This window comes from Perissodus microlepis, chromosome 14 (assembly GCF_051167445.1).
Source record: "Perissodus microlepis isolate ML-2025 ecotype Zambia chromosome 14, ASM5116744v1, whole genome shotgun sequence".
NCBI lineage: Eukaryota > Metazoa > Chordata > Actinopteri > Cichliformes > Cichlidae > Perissodus > Perissodus microlepis.
In genome coordinates this window covers 29,645,937-29,660,720 of record NC_140474.1, presented here as the reverse complement: position 1 = coordinate 29,660,720, position 14,784 = coordinate 29,645,937, and the positions used below count along the sequence as shown (strand labels likewise).

Genomic DNA, 14,784 nt, shown 5'->3' with positions numbered 1-14,784 from the left:
AATAATTTCAGCTTCTGCTAGCTTGACCGCGACTTTGCTCATGTAACCTACACTTTGAGCGGAACCTCACGCGGGGACGACGTTGCTAAACGTAGTTATTTTTGCGTCGGACCGCGGGGACAACGCTGCAAAATCAGACCCCTGTAGTTTGTAGTTCACACATTCTTCAAGTTTTTCTTTAGAAGACGAAAAGAAATTGAGGTAGTTGAAGTTGTAATGATGTTAAACACTACTGCGTGAGGCCGTTTAATGCCCTGTACTTTGGCTTGACTTAAAAAAAGACTCTTAAACACAACATATTAAGGGGCAAACAGCCTCTCTGTGGCCGCTTGTTCGAATGTCCTGCACGCTAGTTGGCGCCTCTGGAGCTCGGATCCCCCTGGAAGATGGACGGGCTGTGATTCTGGGCCGGGGTCCGGACACTGGTGTCACAGATAAGAAGTGCTCCAGACATCAGGGTGAGGCGTCCCGCTTATGTGCCACATTCATCGCGAGACTCTAGATTTAAATCTGCGAAGCTGTTAGTGCTCGTGCTCTGCTGAAGCTTAACTTTATAACAAACCACCCTAAAGCTGTAAATTACTTTACAGTGTACAACGCAAGAAAATACTGCTAATGTGGCTGTAAGCTTTAATTCGTTCATGTATTTATGTGAGAAAGTAAATCTGTGGTGCTGACTGAGTTTTGTGTTTTGAGTGTCTTGCATTCACTCTACAAGTCACTAACAGGGATTTAAACTCATCATGACTGAACTTTGGTTACAATTTTACATACAGATATATGTACTTATTAAGTGAGGAGCTTAAAATTGCATCCACGGGGAGTCAAATAGAGCAAGACAAAAGAACCAGGCTGGTACTTTTTTTCTCCCTGAAAATCAGTAGGTATGTATATAAATGTTTTAGTGGTTAGGGGCCAGATGTACCCTACAATAGTTTTTTGGGAATGACCATATTGGTGCAAACATACAGTTTTCTGCCTGGCAGACTGAGTTATCTTTGATATTTCTCATAAGAAATGGCACCAAATGACTGTGTTCTTGCAACACAGTTTGGAATTGGTTCTTTAACTTTTATTTAAAGACACAACACTACTTCCTTCCTTGAATTAGATATAGTTTAATGCTAAATGAATTATAAGTCAGTGTTAAGTGGCCTAACAAAAAAAAAACAAAATAAAACAAAACAAAATAAAAAAAATCTCTCTGAAAACGGTCAGTTACAAGGAGTGGATTGAAAATGAGTGAAAAAGCAGCTAATGCCCAAAGAAAACTTTGAAGACCTTGAGAAATCCAGGAGAACTATTACTCAAGACTTATTTAAAAAAAACAAGTCTGTTAAAGTATAAAGATAACATGGGTGGCTCAAGTCTTTTTTTGCACAGTACTGTATGTAATGGCACATGGTAATTTTCAAAATTAGCCGAGGCATTTCTTTTATGCATTTAGTTTTCATATTGCAAAATAAAATCTGCATTAAAATGAGTTAGAGAGTTGTTGTTTTGTCTTCTTTTAGTTTTTTAGGTCCCAGCTCTAGATGTGTATACATACAAAATGTGTGTGTGTGTGTCTTTTTATTTATTACAGTGAAGGTGGTGGCTTGCTTTGCAGACCAGGATGTTGTTGTTACACAGGTATGAAGAACAAACACTGGGTGCCTCCACAGTAGAATAATGACCCTGCCTATTAAACTAGAGCACACTCCCTTCAACATCACCGCAAATTAATATTTAACCCCAAGCATTTACACCTGATCCACCCGCAACCGGCGTGTCATTATGTTCAAAGCTGATGTCAGCACATTGTCCTCTTTGTCCACTCGTGTTACCTCACAGCTCATGTGCTAACTGTAACTGCTACAGTCCAATGTCCATTTCTCCACAGCTGGGTCCCAACCCCAGTTCCCTGGATGGTGAGAAGCTGGGCCGGGGTCAGTCTGGTAAACTCAGCCACGGAGGTACTCTCTACCTAGTTAACCAGAGCCACCCATTCACACTGAACTACTCTCTGAGCTCCAATGGAATCACCTCCAGCACGGCACAGAGAGGGCTGAAAGCAGCAGATAAGACAAAAGGAGGGACGAGTTCAAAAGAAAAAGAGGCACAGTCCAGTCCCACACCCAAACGCAACATAAAGGATTTCTTCCCCAGCTCTCCCATGAAGGTAAACCTCTGTGATGTATTGATTCATGGATCTAGCTGTCTACAAGCATATGTATAAAGAGGAGCCAGAATAAGAGAAATTTCTGTTTTGATCCTTGTTATTTAGTCATCTAAAAGGCAACTGAGCCCAAAGAAAGAGCAACCTGAGGTGAAGCGCCAAAGAATAGAGGAGGAAGCTTCTGATTGGCAGATGAAAGAGGAGGAGGATGAGGAGGAGAGACTGGCTGGCGAACGGCTCAAGTACCTTCAGGAATTTGCCAAAAAGTCCCTGACAGAGGAGAGCAGCAGCAATCAGCCGTCATCGTCTTCAAAACCAAGTCTAAAGAGCAGCTGGCAGCAGTTTGGCAGCTTAATGGTTTACACAGCTGCTGGTGTCAAAGGGAGTGACAAGGTGGGGAGTGATTCATTCAGATGATCAGCAGATATTGAGTCTTTATCTACAGCAGGCAGTGTTTTATATAACGTTCAAATGAGTGAAAGACCTAAAAACTCTGCAGCATATCATGTTCAGCTCTTCTCAGAAAATTAATCAGCAACTCTTTTTGTTATTGTGTGAACTGGGATCCAAAAGGTCAGAAAATGCACCCATCATAATAAAAAAAAACCTTACCTGATTAAAATCATGACCATTTACCCCTTCAAGATCATCTTCTCAGGCTCCTCTGGAGGTCTTCCATCACAGCTGCTTCTTTTTTTACATTTCTCAGTGGAATTCCCATCCTGTGCCCTTTGATTTGTGTCTGTCCAGTGACTGCTGGATCACCTCCAGTGTGTCACATGGATTCAAATATGCTGTGTGGGGTGAGCAGTGGGCAGAGATTTTGGTATTGAGGTCTGGGTGCAGGGAGGAGGGGAACGGGGCACTGAGCATGCTCCTGGTCTCGCTGTGTGAAAGGCCCGGCTGCCATCACCAGCGATGATCCTTCATGTGAAATTTGGGTCAGTTTGTCAGAGGAGTCTGTGCTTGCTGCCTGTACGAGTTTAAGGTTTGTTTGAACTGCAGAGCTCACGACGCGTGCAGTCGTGGGCTTACACTTCAGAGTTGCATGAGCAGATGAGCTTGACTCGGAGATGAACAAGATGTTAAAATTCAGGTTTATGTGTTATGCACAAGGTTTTGTGAAAGATATGGCTAATTTGCCTCTTCTAACTCCAGATCGCTGGGTTTGACATTGATGGCTGCATCATCACCACCAAGTCTGGCAAAGTCTTTCCCACAGCACCAGATGACTGGAAGTACGTCTGCACTCCTCAGCTTTTCCTGTTCATTTTTCTCATTCCATTTTATTTGATTTTATTAAGAGTTACAAATAAGTGTCTGTATTTTCTTTTTTTCGTAGTTTCATTTCAAGATTGTCAGACTTTCACGGTTTGTTTGTGTTCAATTACCAGAATTTTGTACCCAGAGATTCAGCCCAAGCTAGCCAGCCTGCTCAAGAAAGGTTACAAGGTGAGGAGAAGCTAATTTGATGCTAATGCTAAAGTGTACTTTTGCAAGGTTAAATTTGATTTGCTCTGGCAGCATTTGTCACTGGGTTTGTCTCTCGTCCTGCAGGTGGTCTTCTTCACCAACCAGTTGGGGATTGCTAAAGGCAAACTGAGACCAGAAGTGTTCAAGTCCAAAGTGGAGGACATCCTTGCCACTCTGAAGCTGCCTGTGCAGGTTGGTCATGTTGCATGAGCTGGTTCCCATTGTTCATAGTACTATTTATAGGTGATCTCACTGTCTGTGTTTCAGGTGTTTGTAGCAACCGGTCCTGGTATTTACAGGAAACCAGTCATGGGAATGTGGAATCACCTATGTGAGAAGGTAAATGCCAGGTAACATCCATGAAAAAGGCGCACACGCCCACTTAAGAGCCACACCTCAAATGTTATTTACACAGACACAGCCTGCACAAATAAGCAGTTAACAGATGTGATGAGTCATAGAAGCCGCACTCATGTTTTCTCATTTCACTGTTGCACATTTGGCTTTGTTTTTGTTATATCACATCCACAATAAAACAAAGAAGAGTAAGACAACAAAAAGTAAATGAAAAATACTTTGATTTGATTATGAAATCATTTTAAAAAAGTCATGTGATCCATAAACACAGTTTTAATGAACAGGACCATTAAAAACAATCCAATGGTGTAATGAGTGTATGTATTTTAATATGTTTATGTGAGTGTAACATACTTGTGTTTCATTAAGTCCTTATTAAAAAATATATTATTATTTAGTTTGAATGTTTTTGCATGTATGTTTCCCGCTCAGGCCAATGATGACGTGACTGTTGACATGACACAGAGTTTCTATGTTGGAGGTGAGTGATCCCAGCTGTGGAGTTTTTCTTTTCACAGTGAGCTGCCCATACGTAATGCAGGACTGGCTGTTATCTAGAGCCCAGCAGTGAAGAGTATAAATGCTGAAATCTGAAATAATACTGAGTAACAAGTAGGAGTGTGTGTGTGTGTGTGTGTGTGAGATAGATTTAGATATTTATTTGAATTGTTGACCTACTCAATAGCGATTCATTTTCCTTTGAAGCACTGTCAGCTCACACAGAGGTTTTTGCATGTTCATCCTGTGCCTGTGTGGGTTCTCTCCTTCTTCTTCTATAGACATGCATGCTACGGTAGCTAATGATTCAAAACTGACCAGAGATGTGATGTATTCACAGGGCTTGAAATGCATAGAATTAAGTGCTAAACAAATCTAAAGTGGGACTTGTGTGGCACATTTAGTGTCAGGAAGACTAGAACAGTGTTATATAAGTGCGAGTACATTGAATGTTTTATTTTTTCTCCTGTTTGCTTATTTTTTTTGTCCATTTATTCCAGCTGTTGTCACAGAGCACAAACTTGTTTTCATCATAAACAGAAGAAAATGTCGGGCTATTTTTGAACATTTAACCATTGTTAAATTGCGCGTTACCTACTAAGTTCTGCAGTTTGGAGACTAAACTAACTTCAGTCCCTCCCCCGTCTCCTTCCTAAATTAACCTACGCATTAACTCAATCACATACAAGCTGCACAAACATGCACACACAGCGTGTGACTTACATCTGTGCTCAGATGCCGCAGGAAGACCAGAAAACTGGGCTCCAGGGAAGAAGAAAAAGGACTTCTCCTGCAGTGATCGCTTGGTAAGAGCTATGTTAGCAGCTTAGAGGAAACCCTATTTACACTCTTGATCTTTTGTGGCATGTCAAGTATTACCTGTCGTCTCTTTATGTTAACGGAGGATGTATATTTTTTATGTCATAGTTTGCTCTGAACATCAGATTGCAGTTCTACACCCCAGAGGAGTACTTTTTGGGTTGGAAGCGCGCCCCCTACAGCCTGCCTGAATTTAACCCTGTGGGTACAATATAGTCTGTACATATTACACTATATATGTCTTCTGCTTCAGTGTTTCGTTGACGGTTGTCTTTATTTAAATCGCTAGACTAAGCTCGACTCTGCTGCCAGGCTGTACGACCCACCGTCCGCCTCCCTCACCTCCGGTGACACCGAAGTCATTGTTGCCGTGGGATTCCCAGCATGTAAGAAAACCACAGAGTCATCGTTCTGTTCTCACCTTTGACAAACACCCTTCTGATCTCATTCCATCTTCCTTTGATCTGCAGCGGGTAAATCCACCTTCTTCCACACCCGCGTTATTCCAAAGGGCTACGTTTATGTCAACAGGGTGAGTGGCGCTTGTGGCAATATGTGCTTATCCACTTTAATTTTGTCTTTTCACTGAACTATTTTAACTATAGTGAAAATTATCTATATGGTGTATATATGGACTGGTTCTTATATGGTGCTTTTTTACTCTCCCTGAGCACTCAAAGCATTTATTCACACACATTGACACCTCTCCATTTGTTTCCGGATCAGGACACACTCGGTTCGTGGCAAAACTGCGTGTCGGCATGTGAGCGCGCTCTGAAGGAGGGCCGCAGCGTCGCCGTAGACAACACAAATCCAGACCCAGAGTCTCGCAAACGGTAAAGCACCTCAGTCTGAGTGCGTGTGTGGGTGTGTGTCCTGACTTGTTATAGTACACCCATATCTTCAAATCCACCTGACCTGAGTACACACTGGGCTGGGGGGTCATTCAAAGATGAACACCTATCCAGTATCTACCATCACATTCAAAGTATATGTCAGATATTTGCAATCAGGGTGGAGATATTCACCTTCTGTTTACACTGAAGTCTAATAGAGTCACTTATCTGCTTGGTGTTTCTGGAATCAGCTCAGTGTAATACATTTAATTATGTGACAGACTATTTGACTCTGGTGCTGTATTTCAAGTTTGATAAGTAAAGAGAGAGAGAAGAGCCATGACAAGCACTAATTTTACCCTTACAGAAAAATGCTCTCAAAGTGATTGTTACTGTTGTGTTTCATCCTTTTATTTTTGTTCCTTTGTGTGTATTTGTGTGTATTTTGTAGCTATGTGGATGTGGCCAAAGCAGCAGGTGTTCCTTGTCGCTGCTTTCACTTCTCTGCCACTCTGGAGCAGGCCAAACACAACAACAGGGTATGACTCACTCGTCCACACTGCCCCATTATACACTCGTGGGTTTTTGTGTTGTTTTTTTTAAAAAGCATCATTATTGTCGGCAGTTCCGTGAGATGGCTCCGTCAGACAGCAAACACGCCAAGGTCAATGACATGGTTTTCCACAGCTATAAGTAAGTAACACTGGTCAGGAAGGACAGGCCTCCCTCCCTCATTCTTTAAGTTTAAGACATATTTGTTTGTTGTAGCAAAAGGCCCATGTCTACCATTCTCCGTCTCTCCCTGAACAGGAAACATTTCCAGGCTCCTGCTCTCTCCGAGGGATTCTCCGAGATCCTCCAAATCCATTTTGTTCCAAGCTTCAAAGACAAGCAATCAGAAACTCTGTTCAGACAGTTTTCTGAGGGCTGACTGGACACCTTTTACTTTACGGACAAAGAAAAAACACAAATGGTACCCAGTAACATCAGCAGACGTCCACATTTATTTCAGTCCAGTGTTTCCAAGCTGCATTCAATAAGATCTCTAGCCACAAAGTCCAACTCCAAAATCAGAGACGTTATTAAAACGGTGTTTTTACAAAGGCCAGTTGAACATCTATATGAATGAACATAACAGTAGTTTGATGCGTCACGTAGTATGTATGTTGTGTAATTTTACTGCACAGCTTGAATATGTCAATAAAGCTTTAGAAAATCTATTTGATTGGTTGTAAGTATTTAAGTTTGGAGAGAGTTCACCTCCTCTGTGTTTGCTCTGTTGAAATCTGCAGTCTAATCCTGGACCCGCTCAGTTTATCTCAGGCAGGAACTGGATCTCCTTCCCCAGATGCTGCTTCAACCACGGCATTATCTTGAAGAGGTCAATGTGAAAGTCTCGAGCATCTGGAGGAGGCCTCCTTGTGAATCCTTTTATTTTACACACATCTACGATGCCCCAAGACACCAAACCAACCTGGTGATGAGAGCAGGAAATTGTCTTTTTGATCCTGATTCTCCAGCAAAGTTAGGCTCTTATAAATATCGGCAAACTGACCTGAAAGTAGCGCTTCTTTTTCTGCAGAAACAGGGACCCACCAGAATCGCCTAGAAAGAAACGCATTGAGCTGTTAGGTGATTCCGATGTTGGTCAAACTGTTAGGATTACTATGCAGAAGAGACCAGACCTTGGCAGGTGATAGCATCCTGATATCCTGCAGTTCCCCCAGAGCAGAGGAATCTGTCAGGTACAAACTCATCCAAAGTCACATCCGTGTGCTCCACAAGCTTCCTTGCCTTCTCCACACAGCCAAGCCTCTGCAGACAAATGATGCACTGTAACAAATCCCTGTTAACACAGTACTGATGATAAGATGAAAGCAGCGCTCACCTGACGCCCTGTATGAATATGTGTTTCTTTGCGTTCAAATAGGAGCTTGTTCGCAGTGCTTCCTGAGATCTTATGATTGAAAAAAGCAGGAGTCTGCTCGAGCGTTAGTAACTCCACTCCTGGAACATTAATTTTATTCAGAATAAATGATCATTTATTCAACGATTTATCCTCAGTTTTGTGTCACACTATAACAGACTCATCGCAAATCACGTTGTGGAGCAGGTAAAGGTCACATACTGTGGTCTGCACAGGTAGAGTTGACTTTCTTCATGGCTCGGGAGCCTGGTACGGTGCATGGCAGGCAGATGGGTCTGTTGTACAGCACACAGACAATAAGCATGACAAGAGGATTAGAAACGCACACAATGTATAACTCGTCTTACCTGGCCATCCATGACAGTGGGATGCTCCTGTTTGTCTCCACCAGAGCTACATCATAGTCATAAAACTCTGAGACGTTTCTGTGTTTGAGTGCGCTGGTGCTGTAGCTGGGATGCATGATCACTCTCTTAAATTTGACATTTGACTGGGAGGGTGGGAGACCTGAGGACAAACAACCACAGCCTATAACACAATGATTAGCACCTGCAGTTTATTCATTAAAAAATAAGCTAGGATTAAATACTCCTGTCGTGTTCGGGTCAAATCTGACTGATTTACAAATTAAAAAACTCAAAAATATTGTGTGATTTACATCTGATTGCCTCAAGGCCTTATGACATCCTCCACACTATGCACTTGAACATATAAAAGTGATGAGCACCTCTTTTGTTCAATTTTGAGTGTTTTTATCAACTTTGTTACATCCGTGGGGCTCCCAGCGAAAGTGACCGCCATAGGAAACGGATGGGAATCCACCCCCATACCCCCCCTGGCCTCTGACCCCCTGAATGACCACTGAACGACCCATTGAACTGAATTTGGTGGTGGAAAATGTTCCTTTTGTTAATTTAAGAGCTGTTAAAACTGACTGGTCAATTGTGACCAGAACACTAAAGTAAGGGGTTGCACACAACTGCAGGGTTTTAATCAGGATTAAAAGATGACATTTTTATGTCATTTTTTAATCCAAAAACTAAATAAGGATTTAAAACCAAATTACAAAATTAACTGGGATTTCTTTTTAATTGATCGTGAATATTGAAACTAAATTACAATTTAAAAGAACATATTAAAATTAAAACTTCATCAGCAATTAACATGAAAAAGGATTAAAAAGAATATTAGAATTAAAAAGTAAATTCAATTAAATTAGATTATTTGTCACCCAGATTTAAACTTGAATAAGATAAAAAGGTAAATTAGAACTAAATTAGATAGAAATATGATCAAATAGAAAATATGATAAAACACTATATTACTGATTAAGACTTTTTTTAGGGTTAAAAACCACCTGATTAGGATTTAAATTAAATTAGAATGAAAAAGTAAACAGAATTCATATTTAATGAGAATCTTAAAATTAAGATTAAACACTAAATAAGGTTTATAAAATGGGATTACACCAAAGTAATTCACTAACAGTTTTTTTTTTTATTAGTGAGTCCATAGTAACATATTTATATTTTATAATTTCAGGATAGTCTGTGCAACGAACTATCCTGACTTTTTATGTAATTTCACACATTTATTATATAGTTTCACTGGTCCGGCCACCTTATGATCTAAATGTGCTGTATGTAGCCCACAGTGTAAAATGATATTGACATCCTGATCTATACATTTAAGAATTTTCCACTGACAATAACCACTGACCATATTCTATGTCCAGCTGCCGTGGGACACTGCCCGTGTTTTCTCTGGCAAAGCAATGAGCAGCCGTCAGCACCCAGTTCTGGCTTACAATGGATCCAAAGCAGGACTTGTCCATTCCCCATTCAGGCTACAGGGAAGGAAAATGTCAGTATGTAAAAATCCACTCGATAATATTGAACACAAAGAATTCCTTATTGAAATAAAGTTCTTACTGATTTCAGAGTCACGTGCCAGGGGGTGGTGTAAGCTCTCTTCCCTCCGTCCTGCTCATCCTTGGAGATGTCTTCCTGAGCCACCCCACACATGGTCACACTCTCGTCACCTGATTTATAGATTAAACAAATGAATGTTCCAGTTCAGTTTTTCACTTTTGTTTTTTTCAACAAGCATGAAATGTGAAAGATAAATCACTAACGTTGTTTCATTTGGCTGTTTTGTGTTAGAGTGGAGGGTTGACTTCTACTCACTAATGATGCTGTTGAACACTTCTCCCAGTTTGTCATAATCTTTGAGGATGAACACGTGAGTCTCACCACGTTTTTTTGAGGCCAAAGAATTCAACTCCTCTTTGTTCACCTTCTCCTTGACGCCAAACACATAGACGTCTGAAAGTGCACATGGAAACATAAATGCAGATAAGTGCGTCAACTCCAGCTCAACCTTTTTAATATGTTATTTCCATCACAATACCTAGCATTTTCTCATTTGTATGGTCTGGGTCTGGGTTACTATAACCCAGCAAATGCCGGATCTTTGTGAGGACAATCTTAGCCGATTTCCCTGTGTTGGAGTAACCTGTGGGCAGATAAACATTAGGACAGAATAAATGTTGACTTTTATTTTCTGATGATATTTATACAGCACTTTTAAAACCAGCAGAAACACTTTGTGTTACAATGTGATATATATACACACACACACACATATATATATATATATATATATATATATACGTACATATATTTGTATATATAAAGATGGCCCCAAATCCTTTGTAACGTCACTTACGTTGTATTCAGAATACAATGTATTCAGACTTTCATTCTATTCAGACTATATCATCCTATATATTCAGACTTAGTGTAATATATACAGCATTAAAACAGTGTCTCTGAGTGTTGTCACCATCTGTTGCTATGATGATGATGTTCTGGGTCTCATTAAATTGATTGCTGTTGCGCTTAAAGATGCTCATCCTCTCTTCGACGCGCTTTAGAGCACCGTGGATGTTGGTGCCTGTCTTGCGCCCGTGGCCTGTACGTGAACAAACAAAGAGGAATAAATCACTATGGAAATAAATGCATCACAGTTGTGGTGCGATGCAGACTGACTCAGATCAAAAGACGTGGTTTTCAAATAAAGGCAGAACAAGCAGAGTCATACTCGTGTAGTTAAAATCCATGATGCTCCAGATGACGTCGTCAATGTTACCACTTTCTTCGTCCATGATGTCGACGATGTCTTTAGCCTCGGTGGCAAAAGACAACACGTGGAAATTCAACTTTACATCGTAACTGTCCAGCTGGAGAAAAAATGAAGAACATGAGTGGGTTTCTTACTCGCTGAAAGAGGAAGACACATAAACTAGGATCATAAGTGCATCAAGGATTTCACTGTCGGGTCTCAGGTCGTCACGCTGAGCTGTTTCAATGCTGACCTTTCTGATCAGAGCAATGGTGGCATTCCTGGATTTCTCAAACTCCTCCCTTTCGATGCTTCCTGATGTGTCCAGTAAGATGTAGATGTGCATACGGCTGACTTCAGCCACGCGGAAGGTTCGGCCAAAGGAAATGCTTTCCTCTTAAACACACAAAGTGGATTTTTTTTTTTTGGCTTTTTGTTACTGATTATGTGTATTCCAATTATATCAACATGTGCTTAACATTTCATGGTAACCACCTTTCTTTTTGTCGTCAGGTGACAGTACATCCATTAGTCCTGCAAGTGATCCCGTCATGGCTGCAGCCACAGCACTGGGGGAGTCAAAGGTATTTGGACCTGTGACAAAGCAACACATTGTTAATTTGCTGTCATGATGCTCAATTTTCTTTTCTTTTTTTGTTCTTAAAGAATTAATGTCCTGTGAAATTATAGGCAGAAAACTGTAAATTTAAAGCACCATGGCAACGTGGTTTTGATCCGCTCCATTCCCGGTGCTCCAGACAGAACCTTTCAGCCGACCCGAGCAGATCCAGACCGGTCTGACACCGGTAAGTCAACTTTTCTCCCCTGAAGAACCGGCCTCCTGACCTCAGGGCACCGGGTGGGATCCCCGGGTCGTCACAGTCATCAGCTGAATTTGCAAACAGATGCAAAAAATATAAAATAGTGATTTCTGGGAATTTCAGCATCTTTGAAAAGGCTTTTCATGTTTTCACTATTACAGTGACTAAAGAATTAGGTTTTATTATAAAAAAGCAACTATGTAGCATGTTGAAATTATGCAAATGGGCTTTTTGAGACATCAGAATATTTGCACGTCACAATGAAATAATATTATCATTCCAGTGTAAACTGCAGCATAAGCAAGTGTGATAAACTGGAAGAAGACAGAAAGATTCGCTTTTTAATTTCTTCTTTTCTCACCATGGTTGTTACAGATGGGGGTTTCTCCCGTCCACTCCCCAGAGAGAGTGCAGTTTCTCTCAGCTGAGCCATACAGGGTGAAGCCTTCCTGGCAGGAGAAGCTCTGTGTCGCCCCAACAGCAAACCACTGGTCCCTGGGCCAGAAGTCACCATGATCCAGCTGCAGCTGAGCCGGACACAGCACGTCTGGGTGAGAGGAAGATGTATGTGCACACCAGAATGGGACCGCTTTCATGTGTGTATGATACTGAAGGCATCATCATCATCAACATTACCTTTGCATGTGGCCCTAGATGCAAGCCTCCCACTGGCTAGCCTCATGGGCGACCACTCCCCATGTTCTTCACATGTCCTGTAGCTAACTGGGGACGGGTATTTCCCTGGACCGCAGTGATAGGTCAGCACGCTGCCCACCAACCCTCCCTGTCGAGGAAACAAACAGTTGTTTAAATAAACAGATTAGGTAACATGAGGTTTTCCAGTAAAGCCCTGTCCCTGTTGCATCACTTGGATTTTATTTTCTTTTTTTGTTTTTTTTTATCATAACCAGAAAATCAACTTTCTAATTCTTCCGTTGTCAGCAACGTTAAAACTGCACTAAAACTATGAGAACTAAAACTGAATATTTACACTATTTAAAATGCTGTACATTTGCATTTTACTTAAACCTCTCACCCAGGTGCACATATTACTTTTGTTACCTTGGAGTAGGTGACATGTCCACCTTTGATGCTCTCTGTGACCGAGCAGTTCACGGGCTCTTCATCATCGTACGCTTCATATCCATAGTCGTAGTCGGTCTTTTGCAGGGACCCTAGAGCGCACGCAGTAAAACTGTGGGTAACAAACATGCAGCTCTGCACGCACACACAGCGCACTCGGGCATGTGGCATCAGTCCACACACATCTGACACAATCAAATGCACTTAAAAGTGAAATGCTCACCTCTATGCACCAACACGAGGAGGAGGATCCACAGTATAGACCTGGGGTGCATGGCTGGTCTCTGTAGCAACTTCTTTTTTACCTTTAAATAACAGAAGCCGCAACAAGAGTGTTTCTATTGACATGCAGTCAGTTCCTTTATTTGATGACTGATTACCCATTAACACAGAGGACCTAACGGGAAGAGGAGGCATTGAGCAATTTAGGACAGAGGACAAATAAAGTCACTCACTTTTAGTTTTGATCTCTTTCTCTTTCTTCAGGATTATCTGAGGTCTTGTTCTGTTCAGTGACACATTTGAAATACTTAGTGAACACAAACCAGACACCAAACCGATCACTGTGTCAGGGAATTTAAACTGTTAAAAAATAAATGACTTGTTGGCTTATAATCTGTCAAACAAATATGTCAAACATGTCTCTCATGAACGATATTGAGTCATTTTGACCAGAAAGAGCATTCCTATCACAAGATAGAAGCTGCAATCAGTTTTTTGGAAAAAAATATTTTTATATTTCCTTTATTTATGTGGTTAAAAAAGACTCGCAGACAATAAAAATGTCTGTTTCAAAACAGATCTGACCAAGAGGGCAGAAGGGATTAGAACAAATGTAACATAACAATTCTATAAACACACTTTAAGGGACCAAAAAGGACTGGATTCATTATAATGTATGTAAAACAATGCAGAGTCATAAAGATACTTTCAAAACAGGTCATTTTATATACAGTATAACTCCTTCCTACATCATGTTCACTGCAGTCTATTTAGCCAAGCCAAGCCAACTTTATTTATAAAGCACTTTGAAACAGTAAATGCTGACCAAACATTAAGGACAGAATAAAATTACAGAAAAATAAATAAAATAAAATAATAAAACACAAACATGAATAAATAATAATAATAATAATTGATCCAAAAAATAAAAATATATATTTAAAACACAGAGGGTCCATAAAAAGCACAATTTAAATAAAATAATTAAACTAAAACCTATTTTTTTACATTATTTTTTAAATGTTTTAAAAAGAAAGAGATTAGACCTTTAAAAAAACACAAATATCATAAATCACTTCTTTTCAGATGATCAGTTTTTGGCACAACACACAGTTTCAGATCTTACAATCAGATGTCACTCCTGCTTCTCCACACTGAACGCTGCCGTCGTTGCTATGGTGCCATCTTACCCAGAATCCCTGTTAGATGACTGAGACTGCTCCGTCTCTGCAGCAGCGTTCTCGTGTGTTTGTGTTTGCTCACTCGGCTGTGCGCAGGTGCACATTTCAGTGAAACATTTTAGGAGCTTAAACCATCATTAAGGGGATTACCGAGATTTAACAGGGACCCCTGCACCTCCACCCCAACCCCATCTTTGGCATTCCCTGCCCTTCTTCCCGCCTCCTCCAGGGCTCAGTCCTCTCACCTGACAAGGATTTGCTCAGCAATGTGAGCAAGTTTCTAAAA

At 40.8% G+C, this 14,784-nt stretch overlaps 2 protein-coding genes across 2 annotated transcripts; one reads left to right on the top strand and one right to left on the bottom strand.

The window, feature by feature from the left end:
• Positions 1-21: 21 nt before the first annotated feature.
• pnkp (polynucleotide kinase 3'-phosphatase) lies at positions 22-7,361 on the top strand. The gene is made up of 17 exons (XM_084950281.1): positions 22-458; positions 1,586-1,632; positions 1,883-2,161; positions 2,267-2,551; positions 3,317-3,396; positions 3,553-3,610; positions 3,716-3,823; positions 3,899-3,970; positions 4,421-4,469; positions 5,222-5,292; positions 5,414-5,506; positions 5,595-5,691; positions 5,776-5,837; positions 6,032-6,141; positions 6,593-6,680; positions 6,767-6,834; positions 6,952-7,361. Exons 1-17 carry the CDS (start codon positions 338-340, stop codon positions 7,070-7,072), a joined length of 1,809 nt encoding a protein of 602 aa, XP_084806407.1. The 5' UTR covers positions 22-337; the 3' UTR covers positions 7,073-7,361.
• Positions 7,116-13,459, bottom strand: LOC146374144 (complement C2). The gene is made up of 19 exons (XM_084950280.1): positions 13,319-13,459; positions 13,075-13,187; positions 12,649-12,796; positions 12,374-12,559; positions 11,907-12,080; positions 11,687-11,785; positions 11,445-11,587; positions 11,171-11,309; positions 10,913-11,041; positions 10,478-10,582; positions 10,255-10,392; positions 10,000-10,109; positions 9,788-9,914; positions 8,416-8,575; positions 8,270-8,343; positions 8,030-8,148; positions 7,827-7,956; positions 7,697-7,746; positions 7,116-7,615 (listed from the first exon to the last, which is right to left on the bottom strand). The coding sequence occupies exons 1-19, from the start codon at positions 13,368-13,370 to the stop codon at positions 7,451-7,453; spliced, it is 2,361 nt and encodes a 786-aa protein (XP_084806406.1). The 5' UTR covers positions 13,371-13,459; the 3' UTR covers positions 7,116-7,450.
• Positions 13,460-14,784: the final 1,325 nt, after the last annotated feature.